Source organism: Marmota marmota, unplaced genomic scaffold (assembly GCF_001458135.2).
Source record: "Marmota marmota marmota unplaced genomic scaffold, marMar, whole genome shotgun sequence".
In the NCBI taxonomy this organism is placed as follows: domain Eukaryota; kingdom Metazoa; phylum Chordata; class Mammalia; order Rodentia; family Sciuridae; genus Marmota; species Marmota marmota.
This window is the reverse complement of record NW_026000082.1, coordinates 30,928,035-30,950,058: the sequence shown is the minus strand read 5'-3', so window position 1 is coordinate 30,950,058 and position 22,024 is coordinate 30,928,035. Positions and strand designations below refer to the sequence as shown.

Here is a 22,024-nt window from a genome sequence, read left to right as displayed (position 1 = left end):
TGGGCTGTCTTCTACTTGAGTTTATTCTTTGTAAGTGTCCCTCAGACTGAGACTATACTATTGCTTTACCTTACCACTGCCACATTGGTGCCTTGCTTAGATCTAGATTTAGTTACCTAACCTGCTTTTGCCCACCTTCTTGCTATACTGTTATTCCTTTCCTTTAAAGCCCTTTGTCCCCTCACCTCCAATACTGGGAATTGAAACCAGGGGCACTCTACCATTGAGCTATATCCCTAGCACTTTTTGTTCTTTTATTTATTTTTATTGTTTCTAGACAGAGTTGGTCCTACTAAGTCGCTGAGGCTGTCTTCAAACTTGGCAATCTCTCTGCTTTAGCTTCCTGAGTTGCTGGGATTACAAGCAAGCATCACCAGACCCAGCGCCTTCAAAATCTTTCATACCTATCATCTTTTATATAAAAGGCAAAGAAATAGCATTATTTGTTTTTTGTTTTGTTCTGTTTGCTTATAAAAATGTAAACTGGTTGGGGTTGTGGCTCAGCAGCAGAGCTCTCGCCTAGCACGGTGCAAGGCTCTGGGTTCAATCCTCAGCACTACATAAAAATAAATTTAAAAATAAAGGTATTGTGTCCAACTACAACTTAAAAAAGAAAAAATGTGAACAATTAGCCAGGTGTGGTGGCACATGCCTGTAATCCTAGCAGCCCAGAAGCCTGAGGCAGGAGGATCACAAGTTCAAAGTCAGCCTCAGCAATTTAGTGAGAACCTATTTCAAAATAAAAATTTGAAAAGATCTAGGGATATGATTCAATGGTTAATATGTCTCAGGTTCAATACCCAGAACCAACTTTTTTTTTTTTTTTTAATTGCCAGGAATTGAACCCAGGGGTGCTAGCCACTGACTAAGCCCCATCCCCACCCTTTTTTATATTTTATTTAGAGACAAGGTGTCTCTGAGTTGCTTAGGGCCTTGCTAAGTTGCTGGGGCTGGCTTTGAACTCGAGATCCTCCTGCCTCAGCTTCCTGAGCCACTGAAATTATATGTGTCTGCCACCAGGCCAGGCAGTAAAAAAAATTTTTTTGAAAAGTGAACAATTCTATTGATGTAACATAAAAATAAAGCTATATGTAGGGCTGAGGTTGTGGCTTAGCAGTAGAGTGCACACCTAGCACATGTGAGATCCTGGGTTCGATCCTCAGCACCACATCAGGATAAATAAATAAAATAATGGTTTAAATAAAAGAAAGAATAAAGCTTTTTTGTGGTATTATTCCATGTCAGTATTTAAAGCTTGGCATCCTTTTCTCAGTTACTTTACCATTTGCTTGTCAGTTATGCCATAATTTAACATTGGATTATTGGTGTTTTGATTTGGTTTGTTTCAATGAGTAGTCTTACCATTTTTCTTCACTTTACTTTTAGCTTTTTAAACGAAGAAATGTGGAGCTGATTAATGAAGAAGCCGCCATGTTTGATAGTCTCCTCATGGACTCCTATGTGAGCTCTACAAGTGGGGTAAGGCCCTTGTATGTGCCTGATGCAGACCAGGGACATATTTGCTTCTACAAAATAGAAATTGGATGGTTCATGTCATTTAGTAGCTTTGCCAATAATGCTAAGCTCTTTCTTCCATGGGCCATTTTATAGATGGTCAGGGTTTGTTTTTTTTTTGGTACTGGGGATTGAACTCAGGGGTACTTGACCATTGAACCACATCCCCGGCCCTATTTTGTATTTTATTTAGAGACAGGGTCTCACTGAGTTGCTTAGCGCCTCGCTTTTTGCTGAGGCTGGCTTTGAACTCGCAATCCTCCTGTCTCAGCCTCCCAAGTCACTGGGGTTACAGGCATGCTCCACCTGGTCAGTTTAAAGAGTCAAAAAGGATTTATCTCTGATAGAAACACCTGAGGAAACATAAGAGAAGCCATTTTTTGCTTCAGAGATTAGGAATCACTTCTAAATGTTCCAACTTGAAGCAGCCATGGGTTAAACGAACGCTTTCTCCTAAGCTACTATGCCATCCTCTTACCCTAAAATTTTATAAAGAAGGATGCCAAGCAAGAGTGTGTGCTCACAGCCGGGTGTGGTGGCGTATGCCTATAATCCCAACGGCTCGGGAGGCTGAGACAGGAGGCAAATAAAATACAAAATAGGACTGGGTATGTGGCTCAGTGGTCAAGTGCCCCTGAGTTCAATTCCTAGTACCAAAAGAAAAAAAAAAGTGTGTTTATATCTGTGTTCACATTTGGTTCTGGTGTTGGTTTGCAAAGTCCTAAACTTGTTTTATATTCTAGGAGAGTGTGATCACAAGAGAGATGGTGGAGATGCTCTTTTCTGATGATTCTGACTTGCAATTAGCAACCACACAGAAATTCCGGAAACTGCTCTCCAAAGGTATAAAGTCAGTCATTTTTGAAGAAATCCTATATGATTTAGCTTCTTTCCTTTCACTAGTATCAACTGTTCTGCCTCTTGATTATTCTGCTCTAACCCTTCTGGCTTTGGCATCTCTCTTTTTTTTTTCAATATTTATTTTTTTAATTATAGGTGGACATAATATCTTCATGTTTATTTTATGTGGTGCTGAGGATCAAACCCAGGGCCTCATGCTTGCAAGGCAAACGCTGTACCACTGAGCTACAACCCCAGCCCCCTACCTACATTTTTATTTCACCCTTTACTTCTATCTAAAAATGTCAAGCTATCCCCTATACTCAGCAGTTTTTAATCTCCTTACTTATGTCCTTCTTTTTTCCCCCCCTCAATCTCTACAGGCAATTGGGATTTCTTACATAAAATAGCATAGTATTAACCTATACCTATCCTCTGGTATACTCTAGGTTCATCCCCAGATTATTAAATACCTAATACAGTGTAAATGCTATGTAAATAACTGTTACGTTATCTAGGAAATAATGACAAACAGGGAAAAGTCTATATAGATTTTTTTTTTTTTTCCCTTTTGGTACTGGGGATCAAATTCATGGTGCTCTACCACTGAACTATATCCCAGGGTTTGCAAATATTTTTGACAGACATTTGGTTGGATATACAGACGCAGAGGGTAAATATACTTCCATTTTTAATATTTATTTTTTAGTTTTTGTTGGACACAATACCTTTATTTATATATTTTTATGTGGTGGTGCTAAGGATCGAACCCAGGGCCCCGCATGCGCTAGGCAAGCCCTCTACTGCTGAGCCACAATCCCAGCCCAAATATACTTCTTCTAATAAGAGAAACTCTCTTCCCCACTAGGATGTAAGTTCTGTGAAGGTAGAGACTTTGGGTTTTGTTCACTAGTATAGAACTGCATGGCACATAGTTACTCTAAAAGAATTTGTTGTGTGAGCTGGGATTGTGACTCTGTGATAGAGCGCTTGCCTAGCATGTGTGAGGCACTGGGTTCGATTCTTAGCACTGCATATAAATAAATGAATAAAATAAAGGTCCATCAACATCTAAAAAAATATTTAAAAAAATATTGGTTGGTGAGCTGGGCACACAGTGGTACATGCCTATAATCTTCATTACCCCCACCCTCACAAAAAAAGGGGGGGGGCAGCCTGCCCCAGTACCAAAGGAAAAAAAACTAATAATAGTATGTATATATATGATGTATGATAGGAAAAATACTTCTTACTCCAGTATATTAAGCATTCCTCCCAAGAAAAGACTACTGGTCTTAGAAGGGAAATGTGCTCATCCTTTGGACTTTCCTCTTTCCCTTATCATTTTGCACTTACATTCATTCATTCAGTAGATCAAAGTAAGCATATCTAAATTAGGAATGATTTTATACTTCAGCATGACACCTATATTATGCAGTTCAGAAATGAGAAGGTATTTTTAAAACAATCTTACCAAAAGAGTATTTGGGAATGTTTGTAAGGGTGGTCAGAAATATCTAAGAAAGACTGTGAATTCACCCCAGTAAACAGATTAGCCAAAGCCTCTCCTTACTTTTCATCTTTCCCCCTCTTAACTCTTTCAGAACCTAGTCCACCAATAGATGAAGTTATCAACACTCCAGGAGTAGTTGATCGGTTTGTAGAGTTTCTGAAGAGGAATGAGAATTGTACATTACAGGTAAAGCCTAGGGGAATGCATGACCAGATGAAAGCCCTTCATCCAAGAAATTACAGTGAGATGTTTCTGCATCTCTCAGGAAATAGACAATAGTAATATGAAGAAACATTTAAGGGAATTGTCAGTTTCCCTCAGAGGTCTTGGCTTCAAAGAAGAGAGCCAAAAATAAAAAGGGCTGGAGACATACTCATGATAGAATACTTAATTAGCATGCATGAGATCCTGGGTCTGAACCCTAGTAGGAAAAAAAAATTCTCTTAAACTTAGCTAATGTGAGGTAACATTAGCCTCACATTAGCTAGATTTAAGCATTTCCCAGTGTATATGTACTTCAAAGTGACCCATGGTGGTATGGTGGTACAGGATTAAATAAAGCCCATTTCCCAGTTCCATCTTTACCATGTGTCAGTGTCATATCAGTGCTCTTCCCCCAATTTAAAGTGAGGAAGGGAGAGACTTGTGTTTGATTTTGTTTTCACTTATGGGCAAGAGGCTTAGTGTTTTGAACCATCTGGTAGGCTCAGACCTCTCAATCATGGCTTAATCTCACTTTCAGTTTGAAGCTGCCTGGGCTCTAACAAACATTGCCTCTGGAACCTCTCAGCAGACCAAAATTGTCATTGAAGCAGGGGCTGTTCCCATTTTTATAGAGCTGCTTAACTCGGACTTTGAGGATGTACAGGAACAGGTAATGCTCACATTTGGTTAAATTCTTAATGGCATCAATAATATAAAAAGTGTGTGTGTGTATCTTTGTCCCAGTTCTTGGTGTAGTGCTCTTAAATTGGTGGGAATTTTCTGAGTGATAAACATCTTTTGTTGCTTATAGAGCTCCTTTGGAACACACCTGAATATATGCGATGAGTGACTTAGAGGGGAACCTCTTGGTAGCCTTCAGATGATTTTGGTCACCAGAAAGACGAAATGTAGGATTAAAGGGTGGGAACTCAACCCCACCTCCCACACATATCCCCAGGAAGTGGTATGAAGGAGTCTGGAGATGGGATTATAAGAACTCTTGAACAACGGAACTTCCTGGGTTGGCAAGCACATCCATGTGCTAGAAAAGTGTCAGAGGGCACGGAGGCTTTGCATCTCCACTCTCTCCTACTCCATACCTTTCCCCATGCATCTCTTCCATTTGGCTGTTCCTGAGCCTTATCTTTTATTATAAACTGGGTAAATGTGATGTTTTCTTGAATTCTCTGTGTCATTCTAGTTAATTATCAAATCTGAGAAAGAAATGTAGGAATCCCCAGTTTTATAGTTGATCAGTCAGAAGTACAGGTGGTCCCTAGGGCTTGTGAATAGTATCTGAAGTGGGGGGCGTCTTCTGGAACTGACCTGTGGCATTTGCTAACTTCAAGAGTTAGTGTCAAAATGAAATTATTGGACACATAGAGTCAGATAATTGTTAGTGTGGGAAGCATTCCATATATTTTGTGTCAGAAGTAATGTTGGAAGAGACACAACAGTAATTCAGTACTCACAGATTATGGAGATATAGGTAGGACTTCCAGGCTGAGCATAGTGGCTCAAGCCTGTAATCTCAGCAATTTAGCAAGGCTCTAAGCAGTTTAGTGAGACCATCCCAAAATAAAATGGGCTGGGAATGTGGCTCAGTAGTTAAGCACCACTGGCTTCAATCTTTAGTATCAAAAGTAAAAAGAACTTCCATTTCCCTCACTGAATTTTTGCTAGTTGAATGGAAATGGAAGAGTAGTTAATGGGATCTTTCCTCCATTGCTATGTATAGAATTGGCTTCCAGGATGGCTATTAAAATGCAACTTTCTGGTCACTTATTTTCCTGGGGTGTCAGGATGGTGGGTTGGGTTCTGGATTTGGTTTCTCTGGAGACAGCAGTACTGTCTTCCTCTACTGAACCATGACTTCCTAAGGGAAAATTCCTTGTAGAACATGTGCTCAATAAGGACTTTCACAGGGAGGTTTCCTGAGCTTGTTTAGTATGTCTCAGGCCTTGATTGACATTGTTCTCAGCCTACTGGGTATTCTGCAGGACTGAATGCAAGGTTATTACAGAAGGTACCAGGCTCTGTTGATGACAGTTTTATTATCCCCTTTTCAGGCAGTCTGGGCTCTAGGAAACATAGCTGGAGATAGTTCCATTTGCCGAGATTACGTCTTGAACTGTTCCATCCTTAATCCTTTGTTAACGTGAGTAATTAAAATTATTTGCACCTGGGGCATCTATAGATGGCCTTGTGCCAGGTCATTTGGGAACAATTTACTTGATCTCTAAAGATAACAGATAAATACAAAAACCTTAGAAGTGCATTCCGATCCTCAAAAATTTTATCTTTTACTTTACATAAAAGATATATTTTGAGACTAAGAAACTTTTGCCTCTGGTCTGTGTTAAGGAATGCCATGTTCCTTAACCTCGTAATTCTACAGAACCTTATGTTTGTCATATCTGCTTCATTGAACCAAGGAGAAAATAAATCCAACCTTCTCTAAAATGTATTGATTTGCTGTAGGGTTATTCATAGATACATTGGATAATTTTGTTGTAAATCATAGATCAAAGGCCCCATGAAAAGTCATCTAAGCCCCTCTCTCATTCCCTTCTCCACCCCATATTAGAGTAAACTACATCTAAACCAAAAGATATGAATGAACTTCTCTTGCTCATAGACTACCAGTGTCACTTTCTTGAGAATGGAAAGTGATAGGCAGTAATGGAATGATTTCTTAACACCCTCCTACTCTTTGTACAGGAATTGTGCACAGACTTAGGGGCACAATGAGTTTTACTTAAAATCTTTCAGGCTTACTTAAAGTCTGTCCTCTATTTGGTCCCTGTTATCTATGGTGTTAACTAGCCACAGCTGGTCCTCTGCAGAAGCCAGCCAAATTACTCTATTAGTTTAGTTCTATGAGAAAGTAGCTGCTAGAGTCTTAGGGTCTGATTGGATTTCCCCGCTTCCTCTGGGATTTGAGCATCTATGCCAGGGCATCAGTGCTTAGGATCTGGCTTTGCTCTTTCCTTCAGACTCCTCACCAAGTCCACACGACTGACAATGACACGGAATGCAGTCTGGGCCCTGTCAAATCTCTGCCGAGGGAAGAATCCACCCCCAGAGTTCGCAAAGGTGAGAGAGCTGCTTCTCAGTCCCTGAGGATAGTTGATTCATCATGTGGAGTTTTTAACGTCTTTAGGTTTCCCTTTGAGTCTCAAATCTCAGGAGTCAGTTGTTAGTAAAGTAGGTGATCTTGCATGCCTAGATGGTAAAAGTGAAAAGTAGGCCTGAGGTTTAATAATAGAGATTCCCCAGGATCTAGAATTACTTCTTGGGGCAGGGGTTAGCAATGTTAGTGTTAGTAATAGAACTGATGTAACCCTGTCCCCGTGTGAGTCCTTCTCACTCTGCTTCCAACAGGTCTCTCCTTGTTTGCCTGTACTATCTCGCCTACTCTTCAGCAGTGACTCAGACTTACTGGCAGATGCTTGCTGGGCTCTCTCTTACCTGTCTGATGGCCCCAATGAGAAGATCCAAGCAGTCATAGACTCTGGAGTCTGCCGGAGATTGGTAGAGCTTTTGATGTGAGTGGTTTCAGGGTAAAGGTTCCCAAAGGTTCTCCAAGCTCATGCCAAAGAGCTGCAGCTAGCACTTTGTTGTCCTACTCAGGTGTGGAGGCATGAGGCTGTTGCCAGCCCTGGTGGTCAGCAGTGCTGAATATGGTATGCTGGCTCTCCACTGATCAGATCTTCTCCTCTGTAGGCACAACGATAACAAAGTGGCTTCTCCTGCCCTGAGAGCTGTGGGTAACATTGTCACCGGGGATGACATCCAGACCCAGGTAAGGAAAAGGAATGTCTAGTATCCTAACTAAAACTAATTATAATATTTTGGTTTTTTGTTTTTGGAGGTTTTTTTGGTGGTTCTAGGGATTGAATCTAGGGTCTCTTATGTGCTGGGCAGGTACTCTACCACTGAACTACATCCTCAGTCAATTCAGGCCAGCTGTGGGAGAGCATACAATGCTTTCCTGCCTGATGGAAGGTGGCATGGCATAGCAGAGAAAGCATAGTCTTGAGTAAAACAATTCCAGCTCTGCCAGCACTATATAATCACAGTCGATTGGTTTCTTCATTTCTTCTACAAATCAGAATCTGATCATCATCATCCAATTAGTTCTTGTGAAAGAAAACAAAATACAATAACTGCACTGAGTGGGATATTATAAAGTCGTTAAGTCTGAGCTGTGATCCTTTTGAGATATGGAAACCTACACCCCTCTATCCTAGACCTTTAAGAACCCATTGACATTACCTCATGTTAATATAAGCACCAAGCCAGGCGTGGGTATAATCCCACTGACTGTAGAAGCTGGGACAGGAGAATTGCTTCAGCCCAGGAGTTTGACATCATTACACTATTCTTTCTTTAATTTTGTTTTGTTGTTGTTTTTCTGGTACTAGGGATTGAATCCAGGGCCTTACCATATAGGCAAGTACTCTAACTGGGCTACATCCTCAACCCAAGCCTGAGTTTGGGACTACCCTGGGCAACATAGTGAGATCTCGTTTCCAAAAAAATAACCTCTAGGTGGTCATGATGGTACATGCCTATAATCCCAGTGACTCTGGAGGCTGAAACAGGAGAATCATAAATTTGAGGGCTGCCTCAGCAACTTCTTCTGCCTTAAGTGATTTAAAAAAAAAAAAAATTTTTTTTAGTTATAGATGGACACAATTTCTTTATTTTGTTTATTTTTATGTGGTGCTGAGAATCGAACTCAGTACCTCACATGTGTGAGGTAAGTGCTCTGCCACTGAGCTGCAAACCCAGCCCCTGCCTTAAGTAATTTAGTGAGAATCTGTCTCAGTAAATAAAGAATTGGGAATGTAGCTCAGTGGTGCCCCTGTGTTTAATCCCCAATGCCTAAATAAATAAATAATAACCTCTCCAGTGAGGACACAGTAGCCAGTTTCCCCTGGCTAGAGGTATAGGTATTCCACAGAGGCTCCAAAGGCTGAGAGAGGAGAATCGCAAGTTCAAAGCAGCTTTAGCAATGGCGAGGCACTAAGCAACTCAGTGAGACCCTGTCTCTAAATAAGATACAAAATAGGGCTGGGGATGTGGGTCAGTGATTGAGTGCCCAAGTTCAATCCCTGGTACTTCGCCATCAAAAAAAAAAAAAAAGATATGGGTATTCTTATAGTTGGCATAATTTTGTGGGATTCCTTTTTTTTTTTTAATGGTACTGGGGATTGAACCCAGATTTGCTTAACCACTGATCCACATCTCCAGACCTTTTTGATTTTATAAGTAAGGAATCTCTCACTCAACACCCATACCCTCATTTTCTAAATCATTTTGTGTATGTGTGTGAGATGTAGGTATGTGCATCCATGTATTTGCATGCTGTACTCAAACATTAAAATATAACAAAATTTATTATTTTAGCCATTTCCAAGTATATAGTTCAGTGACATTAAATATAGTCACATTGTTATTCAGTCATCACTACCATCCATCTATAGAACTTTTCATTATCTCAGACTGAAACTCTATACCCATTACACAATAACTCCCCATTCTTCTATCGTCTGTACTCTAGTAACCACCATTCTACTGTCTGTGTGACTTTGACTTCTGTAACTACCTCATATAAATGGAATTTATTTTGTTTGGATTATTTCACTTAGCATAATAAGTTACTCCTTCCGGGTTCATCCATGTACCACGTGTCAATTTCCTTTGTAAGGTGAAATAATATTCCATTATATGTATATACCACATTTTTCAAATCCATTGTCTGTGGACATTTGGGTTGTTTCTACCCTTGAAGCTTCTATGAATAATGCTGTTACAAACATTATTATTGTACAAATATTTGTTCAGGTTCATGTTTTTGCTTCTGTGGGTATACACCCACCAGTGTAATTATTGGATGGTTTTATGTTTCATATTTATTGTTTGTTTGTTTGTTTTGCAATGCTAGGGATTGTGCCCAGGAGTACTCTCTCTGTATTACATTCCCGTCCTTTTAATTTTTTGAGAGAGAGTCTCACTAAATGCCCAGTTTGGTCTTGATCCTGCTGCTTCAGCCTCCTGAATAGCTAGGATTATGAACATGGAGCACTACACCCATCTATGTTTAATTTTTTTGAGGAACCATCATATTGCTTTTTTAGCTGCTACATCATTTTGTATTCCAGATTCCAGTGTGTACCAGCTTTTCTACATCCTTCCAACACTTGTTATTTCTGGGGTTTTTTGTTGTTTTTATAACAACTATCCTAATGGGTATAAAGTGATATCTCATTGTGGCTAGATTTGCATGTCCCTAATTAGTGATGTTGAGCATCTTTTTGTGTGCTTATTTGACCATCTAAATATCTTTCTTGGAGAGAAGTCTATTCAAGTCCTTTTGCCATTTTTTTTTAAGTTGAACACAATATATCTTTATTTATTTTTATGTGGTGCTGAGGATCAAACCAAGGGCCTTGCACTTGCTAGGTGAGCGCTCTACTGCTGAGCAACAACCCCAGCCCTCCTTTGCCTTTTTTGTTGTTCTTTTGGGGAGGTACTTGGGGGTTGACCCTAAGGGTGCTTTACCACTGATCTATATATTTAGTCCTTTTTATTTTTTATTTTGAGACAGGTTTTTGCTAAGTTGCTGAGGTTCTCACTAAATGTGCTGAGGTTGGCCTCAAACTAGCAGTCTTACCTCAGCCTCCCAAGTTACTGGGATTGGAAGCATACACCACCACTTTCATTTTTATTTCTTTTTCATATTTTTAGTTGTAGATGGATATAATACCTTTATTTTGTTTATTTAGTTTTATATACTGCTGGGGATCAAACCCAGGGTCTCACACATGCTAGGCAAGTACTCTACCACTGAGCTACAATCCCAGCCCCACTTTTATTTTTTAATTGGTTATTTAGGAGGTTGTTTTGTTATTTAGTTGTAAGTTCTTTTTTGTACTGGATATTAATTATCAGATAAGTATTTTCTCTCTGTGGTTGTTTTGGTACTGGGGATTAAACCCAGGGACACTCACTCAATCACTGTGTGCTACATTCCCAGCCCTTTTTATTTTTTATTTTGAGGCAAAAATTGCCTAAGTTGCCCAAAATGGCCATGAATTTGCAAATCCTTCTGCCCCAGCTTCCCAAGTAGCCGAGATTACAGGTATGCACCACTGTGCCTGGCTTGTTTATAAGTCTCCGTACACAACCTTTTTAATTTTTATTAAGTTCAAATATCTGATTTTTGTTCCATTTTCTATTCTTACGTGTTCTAGGTCATTCTTAACTGTTCAGCCCTCCCTTGCCTCCTCCATTTGCTGAGCAGCTCCAAGGAGTCAATCCGGAAGGAAGCTTGCTGGACCATTTCAAATATCACTGCTGGCAACAGGGCTCAAATACAGGTAGAACAAACAGAGAAATTGAGGGATCTGGGGATGCATCAAGATATGGAAAACTGGGTTTTTTACTTCCAGAAAAAGAATGTTTTTTCTTTTAGAAATTGGGTTCAAGGTCCTAGGAGTGGAGCTCAGCAGTGGTCCTCCTGCCTAGCATGCACAAAATCTTGTATTAGATCCCAGCAACCTTCCCCTGCAAATAATAATAATAATAATAAGTAAACCCAGAAATTGTAGTCAGTGTGCTATTTATTGGTCAAAGATCCTGTGTAGTGGAAGCTAGGTTATCTCATATGTGGGAAAACAAAGATCTCCTAGGCAGAGGATGATACCTAATTCTTAACTCACTTTTTAGCTGGATTTGCTTTCTCTCCTTGAGCTGACTATCTCCCTGCATGCCCCTTTCCTCAATTCTCTTTCAAGGCTGTCATAGATGCAAACATCTTCCCTGTGTTGATTGAAATCCTTCAGAAAGCAGAATTTCGTACAAGGAAAGAAGCAGCCTGGGCCATCACCAATGCCACATCAGGAGGAACCCCTGAGCAGATCAGGTATTATATTCCTCTCTTGAATGATATGTGTTTTCTCCTTCTTTGCTTATAGTTTACAAATATCCTATAAACTGCTTTTACTAGGATAGTTTTGCCGCTGGGTGCAGCTGCAATAAGTTTTAAATGGTAAGCTGCTACAGTGATAATGGAATTTGGAATAGATTCCTATAGACCATGACTTATAGTGCCTCTTTTCCCTCCCTGAGAATAGAAACCTTTGGCAGAGATACAACCATCCTTCCCCTATCTGAAATCAGTGTAGTTTCCATTATTCATACACCTAAATGAACTAGACAAAATGAACTAGACCAATAACTGGCAGGATAGAGAGATGGATGACTCAGAGAAGGGATGGATAACTCAGTAGGTGTGGATTGCTGGGCACTGGGGCTGTAGCTCAGTGGAAGAGTGCTTGCCTAGCCCATGTGAGGCACTGGGTTCAATCCTTAGCACCACATAAAAATAAACAAAAACATGCTATCCAGAAAAAAGGGGGCGGGGTGTAGATTGCTGAGAATGTTGACATGTATGACAGAAACCCACAAGACAAACACTTGCCCAGCACTTCACTTGCTCTGCCCTAATTTTAAACTTGCCTCATCTCTGGCCCCTAGGTACCTGGTGTCACTGGGCTGTATCAAACCGCTGTGTGACTTGCTGACTGTGATGGATTCAAAGATTGTGCAAGTGGCCCTCAATGGACTAGAGAACATTCTTCGGCTTGGAGAGCAAGAGGGCAAGCGCAGTGGCTCAGGGGTCAATCCCTACTGTGGCCTCATTGAAGAAGCCTATGGTATGTTCCCTTTTTCTGACCTCACCTCTCCCTTAAGTGGAAATATTCTAAGTTAGAACCTGGGACTGTAGGCCTCCAAAGCCAAAGACAAATATGTATGTTGAGGGGGAGAGGGGTTAGCAAGCATCCATAGCTTACGTGAGCCTTGTCTGTATCCAAAACCAGTGAAGAACTCCTATGCTAGCCAAGTTCTGCCATCCACAGGGTTTCAGATATTCCCAAAGAAGCAGGCATGCACTAAGTAACGGGATAGAGCTAAGATCTGTATCATGTTTCAAATCCAGAGTTTCATTTAATTGTTGTTGGGGTTTTTTTGTGTTTTTTTTTTTTAATATTTTTTTAGTTGCAGGTGGACAAAATACCTTTATTTTATTTATATTTGTTTCTAAGGATCAAACCCAGTGCCTCACATGTGCTAGGCAAGTGGTCTGCCACTGAGCCACAGCTACAGCCCCATCAAATCCAGGGTTTTATCCCACCAGTCCCTTCTCCCTCTGGGGAGCAGTAGATAATTTCTTTTTCTTATTGGCTCCACCTGATAACTAGGTGTGGTACAGATGGGAAGATAAAGATCCAAAACTGATAATAGTACCAGGAGCTAGAAGGTATGTGTTTCCAGCAGAATTTCTAGTACATTCCCATAAGAGTGCTGGATTGACTCATCATGCATCCATGATAAGAGAAGCAAATAATGATTTGCCCAATCTAGTTTAAAGCAGAATCAGGACTAGAATATCTGGTTTTTAAGTGATATTTTGGTCTCATTCCTATGGGATTCTGTAGTTTGGGCAAGAGAGCTTGACTCTTTTAGGTTAAAGAGCAATCATATCTTTTTGTGTTTGTTAACATTAAATGCCTCATGAAGGAAAAGTTCACAAATGTTCGTAGACCCAAAGAAAAGTACTTATACTTCCCTCTCCCTCCTTCCTTCGTGCCACCATAGGCTTGGATAAAATTGAGTTTCTCCAGAGCCACGAGAACCAGGAGATCTACCAGAAGGCCTTCGATCTTATTGAGCACTACTTTGGTGTAGAAGATGATGATAGCAGCCTGGCTCCCCAAGTGGATGAAACGCAACAGCAGTTCATCTTCCAGCAGCCTGAGGCCCCCATGGAGGGCTTCCAGCTATAATGTCTGCCTCCGGGGAGGGGAGGGAATGGGAAGCACCACCAACCAGCAGAGGAGCAGCCCTCTGGTGGGCGGGAAAACAGCCCCCCCACCATCAGCCACCACACACCTGCTGCCCTGGAGACTGTGCTCTTGACCTGCTCCGCCCCCTTCCCTGGAGGGAGCACCCTCTGGACTGACAGAACCATCTGAGGCTCACATTTGGGTTTTGTGACAAGAAGGGGACGTGTTGGGTTTTTCTTCCTTACACTATATTTTGGCTGCACACATGTCTTTAACCCATGAGCCCAGGGGTAGACAAAGGAGGACTGAGGTAATCATTTTGCACCTTTTTTTTTTTTTTTTCTTAGTGGTGACTTCCTTCCTTTTATCTTCCTTCATCTTTCCCAGTCCTCTGCCCTTATCTGTGTAATTCTTATCTTGGGTACTTGAGCAGATGGAATATTCCAGAGGTGGGAGGTGGGAGGGGAAGGGAGAAATCCAAAACAAAGTGTTCTTGCTCTGACAGAATATTAATCTTATATGCTTGGATTGAGTTATTTAATTTTTTTTTCTTTTGCACATTTTTCTTGTATTAAGGTTGCTCTTCCTAAGACCATGAGTTCCTGATTTTAGGAATCCCAGCTGCCAGCATTGTCTGGGACTCGAGGCTGATGGGGAGGCCATCATGAGATATAGGCCCCTCTCTCCTCTGAACATTTGCCTAGACCTCTTTAATTTGGGAGACCCCCTCACTCCCTTGGGGCAAGTACACAGTGGGAGTAGAGGGAAGGAGCACAGGCCTTCAGACCTGGCTTCTCCTGTGTAGCTACTGACCCCCATGTTTCCTACCCACCTTCTGAATGGTGCAACCCAACTTCATTTGTTTACTTGAAAATTCCCCTCAGAGTTGAGTGAACCTCTGAGGTGACTGTATTTTCTTCTAAGCTCAAGACAGGGGGCTGTGGTCCTTCCTTTCTCCTGAGGAGAAAGTCCTTGCTCTGGTGACCCATAAGTTGCAGAGGAGATTGGAGTGAGAGTGTCATGTATTGGGATAGTCAGGGATCCCTGCCCTTAGCCTTTCTTCTTCCTCTTCCATAGTTGGATCATGTATATTTTACTTCCAAAGGAGAGAATGTTAAAATGTTCTGTATTTTTTTATATTCTATATAATTAGGTAGGTCAATCTTAATTGGTCTTAGGAGGAACTGTCTGTAACTTCTGTGAGTAGGAATATACTGTAAGAAAGACCAAAAAAAAGAAATGTGGAGGCTCTCCCATGTAGAAGGTCTGAACTTGGTCCTTTTCCTCTCTGGTTATAGTCTGGGCCACCAGCTGGGACCAGCCCTCAGCTCTAGAACCTTTATAAAGCAGGTCAGTATGGTTTGATTGTCCCAGTACCTAAAAAGAGCAAAGACAGCCTCAAGGCTGGTGAAGTCTACCATCAGGAAATCCAGAAAGTAGTCTTACCTTTTCAAAATCAATAAAGGCTATTGTCCACACATGGCTGCCTCTCCTATTATCATAGAAACTTAGCAGCCTTATTTTTTTTGTGTGTGTGTGTGTGTGTGAGATCTGTTGTAACCTTCCCTGTTTGGGATCCTTGTATCTGGTTTGAGTTTGCCCTTCTTTGTGACAATTTTAATACACATGCCTTTTCTTTCTCTCAGAGTAAAGCTAGTGCAGTGCCTCAGTGACTTTCCTGAATACATGATAGTAATCCCTGGCTGTTGAGGTTGGGGGTGTAGGAAGTTGTCAGCTTAGTGTAGACCAGCTATGGTGCTGATGTTACAATCTGCCCTGCCCCTGCATCCTCACTGTGGTTAGTCAGAAGTGTCCTGCCCGGCACTGCACTTCTTATCCCCTTTTGGCTCAGGTAAAACACTATACCCCTCTGCTTATAGATCTAAAGTTCAGGTTCTTATTGTCAACCATTGGTGTTGAATTTGTCCTTGGCTTCTATCTTTGAGGTCTCACTCTAGAGAAAGGTGGTTTAGGGTTGGTAGTTGATACGGAAAAAATTATACCAATGTTATACTGCTTTGAGGCAGATATCATTCATCAGCTTAGCAAAAATTGCTGCCAACCCCCAATCTCCTAGGAAGGCAAAAGGCAGGACCTTTTCCATTTACCCTGCTGCCTCCATTACAAAACTGTTCTATAGTTAACAGAAAAGCCTACCAGTCGTAGAGTACTTGCCTTACATGCACAAGGCCCTGGGTTCAATCCCCAGCACCACAAAAGAAAAAAAGAAAGAAAAGCCTACCACCACCATTGGCTTTGTCCAAAGGGCAGAGCAATTTTAGTAGGATCTACTTTGTACCTCTCAACGGTTAAGTCCTTGGCGTCGAAGCTACAGTCTTATTGTGAGACATAAATGTCCTGCTTTCCCAACTGTTCCTTCAAATTTATTTTAGCTTCAGATCTGGATTCTTCTGTACCAGATGAAGACTTTGTTGGTCATCTGTCTCCTGCTTAAAACCAGTTTTCTCCAAAGACTTCAAAGGCTGAATTCTATTGGGGGCACAACTCGAGGACAGATTTCAGAGAAAAGTGAACTCTAAGCGCCTTGTGTCTTCCCTGAACCATGTTTTCTCCTTAGTCTTCCTTTCTGTCCACAGAAGCAGTTACATCATCTTTTGTATCTCCTCCTCTCCTTTGGTCATCTTTAGAGAGCCACTCCTTGTGGACAACCCCCATCTGGACTCTAGCCCTTGACATAAGTGAGGGCAAAACTTTCTTTCAAATTTCTGAATGTTATTACCAGGATGAAGGGGCTCCCCAGACCACTGTAGAAGCTAGAAAAGCCAAGGCATGTTTTTGGAATCCTTGTATGTTGGCACATGGTTCATATATCCATTTTAAGATCTTAGTCCATGTATTCAGATACTGTTTTGAATAATGCCAGCTATTCTTTATTGCCACCCCCTCTAGGCATCCCATCCCCAAATCTTTTCTGGTATAGGGTGTATGGTCTTAGAAGTCTGTCTTCAGTTGCCAGCCATCCCTGTCTGGACTTCATAATGGCTGCAGCTTTCTGACAGAACCATATGGGTTCCACCCTCAGCTTGCCAGCCTGGTTACTTGGGTCTCTGGGCATAAATGAACCTTCCAAGGAGCAGGTAACTTCAGCTTTCAGAGACCGTTGGGGTTTCCCCTTACCTGGGGAGATCTACTGCTTCAACCCTCTTTGCCCTGGAAGCCATGTCCCAGAAAGCTAAACTGCACAGATTATAGCTGCTATTGTTCTTAGTTAAAGGAGAGGAAAAGGACTCTTAGGCACAGACTCTGTTTCTCTCAAGCCAAACCAGTTCAAAATGAAAACTGTTCAGCAGACTGTACTGTATTTTCATTTTCTCATGTCTACCTGCCTGGAAAGCAGGAAACTACCCATGGAAATCACCCCATGTGCCCCTCTTTGAAGGCCCCAGCTCTTTTGTTCAGGCCTCATCTCTTTTCCCCTAGGCTCACTCAACTTTGTATCCATTGTCTTGCAATCCCTCAGTAGATTCATTTTGTGGGTTCAGATTCTAGATTTTCTGTTGAAGGCAGGGAGCCAGTTTCTCCAAGTTGCTCTAGGCACTCCACAGAGATTCAAGAGGAAGGACAGGCTAGCTGAGGGTTCCCTGGAAGGCTGGAGAAGGGTGCAAGATTTAGTGCACTGAACCAAAGGAAATGCTCATAACCACCAGCAGATTCTTCCAGGTAGTAACACCTTGGTATTGAGGGTAAGGCTAAGACTTATGATTTCTCAAGGCCATTTAAGATTGCACATTCTAGACCAACCTTGTCCAGTATTTTACCTTTTGGATTGATTGTTTTGTTAAACAAGCTGAGATTTGGGCACTGTATGAATGGATCTGTGAATGGGTGTGCATTAGCTGTTCTGTGGCCAACACCTTTGTAAATGATGTAGTCATCCTATTATCTATCCGCTAGCCCCACCCCTGAATAAGACCATAGCAAGAGCTGGGTGCAGTGGAGGTTGAAGCAGGAGGATCTCAAATTTGAGTCCAGCCTGGGCAACTTAAAGGGACCCTGTCTCAAAGACCAAAAAGGGCTGGTGGTATGAACTTCTGAGTTCTGACCCCAGTAAAACACCAATACCAAGACAACAGAAGAATTTGATGTCAAGAACAACCAAACCTGTGAAGTAAAACTCATTTTCCTCTGAGAGGGAATTTTGCTTCAGGTCTGAACTACATGCAGGACCAAAGGTGGCACTGAAAAAAGCAGCAGAATTAAATTTGAGGGCCCAGAAACACCCTGGGAGAAAGGTTTGTGTGGTTTCTCTACAGGGACTTAGGCCTACTGCCTACTTTTGGGCCAGCATGACTTCTGATGCCCACATTAGCACATACCAGAATCCTTCTGTTACACACTAGCCCTGCCTGTTTGTGTAGATTCACTTTTCAGCGCTGATTTAGAGAAACCTGGAAGCCATGCTCAGGTCTCTGAAAGAAGTTGGAGCTCAGATCCTGAGACTGTGGGAATCTCTGACTCTGTATGTTCTTAAAGAGCCCACACTATGTAAACCCTCAGGCCCAAGTTTGGGTATTGGCTTTTTTAGCCAGCTTTTGTGGGAACTGCCTTACAAAACAAGGGAAGGGGACATGAGGTCTCAGCCACCCAACAAAAAGATAACCCCTAAGGTACAGCTTGGGTTTCTAGCTAAGGACCCTCCTGTTTTTCTTTCCAAAAAACTCATTTGCTTTTATTTTTCTAAGAACTGTAAACTCTGGCCATTTTCCACATTCTCAGGGCCCCTGGGTAGACAGAAAAAGCTTCATAACTTCAGAGCAGACATAGGCCAAGAAACCATGGCATTGAGTGTGCTGAGCCCAGACAAATGATATTTATATACACATCCAAATTTGAAGAGAAAATGTATTTCTTTAGGTTTCAAACAAACACTGTAATAGATATAAAGCAAAAATAAAAACCTGTTGCAAAGTTCTAAATCGTCTTCTTTGGTTTGAGTGATCCTAGAAGTGAACAAGGAGAATATGTTCTCATTTGTAACTCAGCAGTGGAAATAAGAATTATACCAACTTGGGTGAAATGGTATGCATGTATAGGTGAATCTCCTCAGAGGCTCAGACAGGAGAAAAGCTTGAGCTTAGGAGATATAGCTCAAAAAAGACACCAACCTGCTCCAACTATATTTAATTGGCTTTATTGAAATTTAATGAACTCATAAATTGTACATTTAAAGTGTGTGATTTGACAAGAGATACTTGTGCTCATGAAACCATCAGTACAATCAAGATAAACACCTCCATGACCTCCCCCCATATCCATAATTTCTAAAAATTTTTATGTGCCCAGTTTAGATGTGGCGTCCTCCAAAGGCTCACGTGTAAGACAATGCAAGAAGTTTCAGAGGAGAAATGATTGGGTTGTGAGAGCTTTAACCCAATCAGTGATTTAATCCCATGAGGGATTAACTGATTGCTGAAGGCTGGTAAATTGTGGTTGAAGGAGGTGGGCTTTAGGGGTGTGGCTCTGGGGGCATATATTTTGTACCTGGAGAGTAGAGTTCGCTCTCTTGCTTCATGGTGATGTGAGCTGCTTCCCTCTGCCACATTCTTCCACCATGATGTTCTCTCTCACCTCAAGCCCCAGGACTAGAGGCTGGCCTTCCGTGGACTAAGACCTCTGAAACTCTGAGCCCTCAAGTAAACTTTTCTTCCACTACCGTTGTGCTGGTCAGGTCATTTAGTCACAGCAACAAAAAAGCTGACTAAAGCATGCCCCTTGGGAATTTCTGCTTCTTACACCACCCCCAAGCAATCACTGATCTGTGTTCTGTCACTGTAGTTTAAAGAAATCCCAGAAAATGCAACCTAAAGTATTCTGACCACTCCAAATTCAGCACCACTCTACACTTCTTTTAAGACTGTTAAAAGTTCACAAATTCCTCCCTTTGGTTTAGATCAATTCCTAAAGCAGAGATTACAGTCAAGCAACCAGAAAATTGATTGAACTCACAAGGAAGATTCTGAATGGCAGATAAAGTGATTAGTTGCCAACATTTTTTTGTTGTTGTTTTCTGCGCTGGAGATTGAACCCAGGGACTCTCATGCTAGGCAAGTGCTCCCACCAATAATCTACACCATGCCCAAATAAGTCTTGGAAAAGTACTACCTGGCAGTACTGGCCTGAGTTCCTGCTCAGCAAAACCTGCAAGAGCTGTTTTGTTTTACTATAATCAAGTCCACTGCCAACTGGTTCCCTAAGTCTAGCAGGTGCTAACATTGTGCATATATATTGCTTAATAGGAGAAAATGACTTTTGTTTGGGAGGGGGATGCCACTGAAATGCATCCCCAGCTGTCCTGATTTTTCTTTTGTTTAGGGGGAGGGGCGGTAAGGGCAGATTGAACTCAGGGGCACTTAACCACTGAGCCACTCCCCAGCCCTATTTTGTATTTTATTTAGAAACAGGGTTTCACTGAGTTGCTTAGCACCTTGCTTTTTTGTTTGTTTTGTTTTAAATTTTTAATTATAGGTGGACACAATATCTTTATGTGGTAGCTGGGTATCAAACCCAGTGCCTCATGCATGCTAGGCAAGCACTCTACCTCTGAGCCACAACCCCAGCCCCCAGTGCCTCGCTTTTTGATGAAGCTGGCTTTGAACTCACCATCCTCCTGTCTCAGCCTCTGGAGCTGCTGGGATTTCAGGACTGCCCCACCACACCCAGCCTTTGATCTTTCATTTTGAGACAGGGTCTGAAAGTTATTGTGGCTGGCCTCAAACTTGGATCCTCCTGCCTCAGCCTCCCCAAGGAGCTGGGATTACAGGCCTGCACCACCACACACAGCTTTTACTAGATTATCTGGTCTGTAACACCTACTTCCTATGGAAACTCATCAGGGCCTGATTTATATGTTGCCCCTTCAGGACATTTCCAGACTTGTAGAGTGTTTGTCTAGTATGCATAAGGCCCTGGGTTTGATCCCCAGCATTGCCTTGCCATGGGGAGGAATTTCCCATACGTTTTTCTGGAAGTAATCAGGGACTTGGTTTTAACAGACCTGGATTCCAAATCTTTCTGAGCCTAGGTTCCATCATTACACTGTTATACCATGTTGCTTCTCATCTCCTGGTAAAAGTGAATCTTAGTCAGGTGCAGCGTTGCATACCTGTGATCCCAGCCACTGTAATGCCAGTCAATTGGGAGGCTGAGGAGTATCTCAAGTTCCAGGAGAGCCTGGGCAACATAGGGAGAGACAACCTGCCCCCTGCCTTACAAAGGGGGGGGGGGAAGCATCTTGGAGCTGCCAAAAACTTGAAGATTCTATAGAACATTGGACCTAAAACAACTCTGCACCATATTCAGGTAGACGAAGGAGAAGCTGTACTCCATTTGTGTACAATGTGTCAAAATGCATTCTACTGTCAAGTATAACTAATGAGAACATATTAAAAATATGTTTTTAAAAAAGTCCTAAAACAATGACTATTTGGCACAATTTACAACATACTCTACCCGAAGCCTGGTGAGAACCTCTGGGACTAAAGCATTTAGCCACAGTTCTTGCAAAGTTCACTGACTTGTAAGTAAACAGTAATTTCAACACCACTACCTATGCTGTAATAGAACTATACAGAGGTAGGGAGCTAGGAGAGATTACACAGCACTGGGAAGGCTCTGAAGTGACCTTTGAGCTGGGCCTCATAAAGATTCTCTTTTTCCACAAGGGCATTTTGGAAGAACACCTGCAAAAACCTGAAACACCCTGGAAACAGTGAAAGTTGCAGCAAAAACGACAGGGGATGGAGAGAACTGACTGGAAACAGAAACCAAACAGCACTTAAGTTCAAATTCCAGGTGTAAGATTTTTGGGCTTCATTACGTTATCTATAGACAGTGAGAATAAAGAATGGATCTTTCTTTGGAAAGAATGTTTGGCCTTTTTCAGCGTTAGTTCATGTGCAACCTGAACTTTGTAGAGTGAGCCAAAGAAAAGCCTCATGAATCTACCTGAGGCCAAAATGCCCATGCAAGGACCCCTTCCTAATTGATTCGCTGCCAAGCTGGTGATGGAGAGAGGAAAAAAATAATGTACTTTTACAAGTTACCTGAACTTCACTTTAGGGAAAGACGGCCATGG

The 22,024-nt window shown here is 41.8% G+C and overlaps 1 protein-coding gene across 1 annotated transcript in view; it reads left to right on the top strand.

The window, feature by feature from the left end:
- Kpna6 (karyopherin subunit alpha 6) overlaps window positions 1–18,861 on the top strand; it is a 59,138-nt gene extending 40,277 nt beyond the window's left edge. The window contains exons 3-14 of the mRNA XM_015485343.2: window positions 1,387–1,479; window positions 2,259–2,358; window positions 3,960–4,054; window positions 4,611–4,742; window positions 6,142–6,230; window positions 7,069–7,168; window positions 7,457–7,620; window positions 7,799–7,877; window positions 11,335–11,460; window positions 11,878–12,005; window positions 12,620–12,798; window positions 13,742–18,861. Coding sequence (XP_015340829.1) covers window positions 1,387–1,479; window positions 2,259–2,358; window positions 3,960–4,054; window positions 4,611–4,742; window positions 6,142–6,230; window positions 7,069–7,168; window positions 7,457–7,620; window positions 7,799–7,877; window positions 11,335–11,460; window positions 11,878–12,005; window positions 12,620–12,798; window positions 13,742–13,929 — 1,473 coding nt within the window. The 3' untranslated portion in view covers window positions 13,930–18,861. The remainder of the gene's footprint in view (window positions 1–1,386; window positions 1,480–2,258; window positions 2,359–3,959; window positions 4,055–4,610; window positions 4,743–6,141; window positions 6,231–7,068; window positions 7,169–7,456; window positions 7,621–7,798; window positions 7,878–11,334; window positions 11,461–11,877; window positions 12,006–12,619; window positions 12,799–13,741) is intronic.
- Window positions 18,862–22,024: the final 3,163 nt, after the last annotated feature.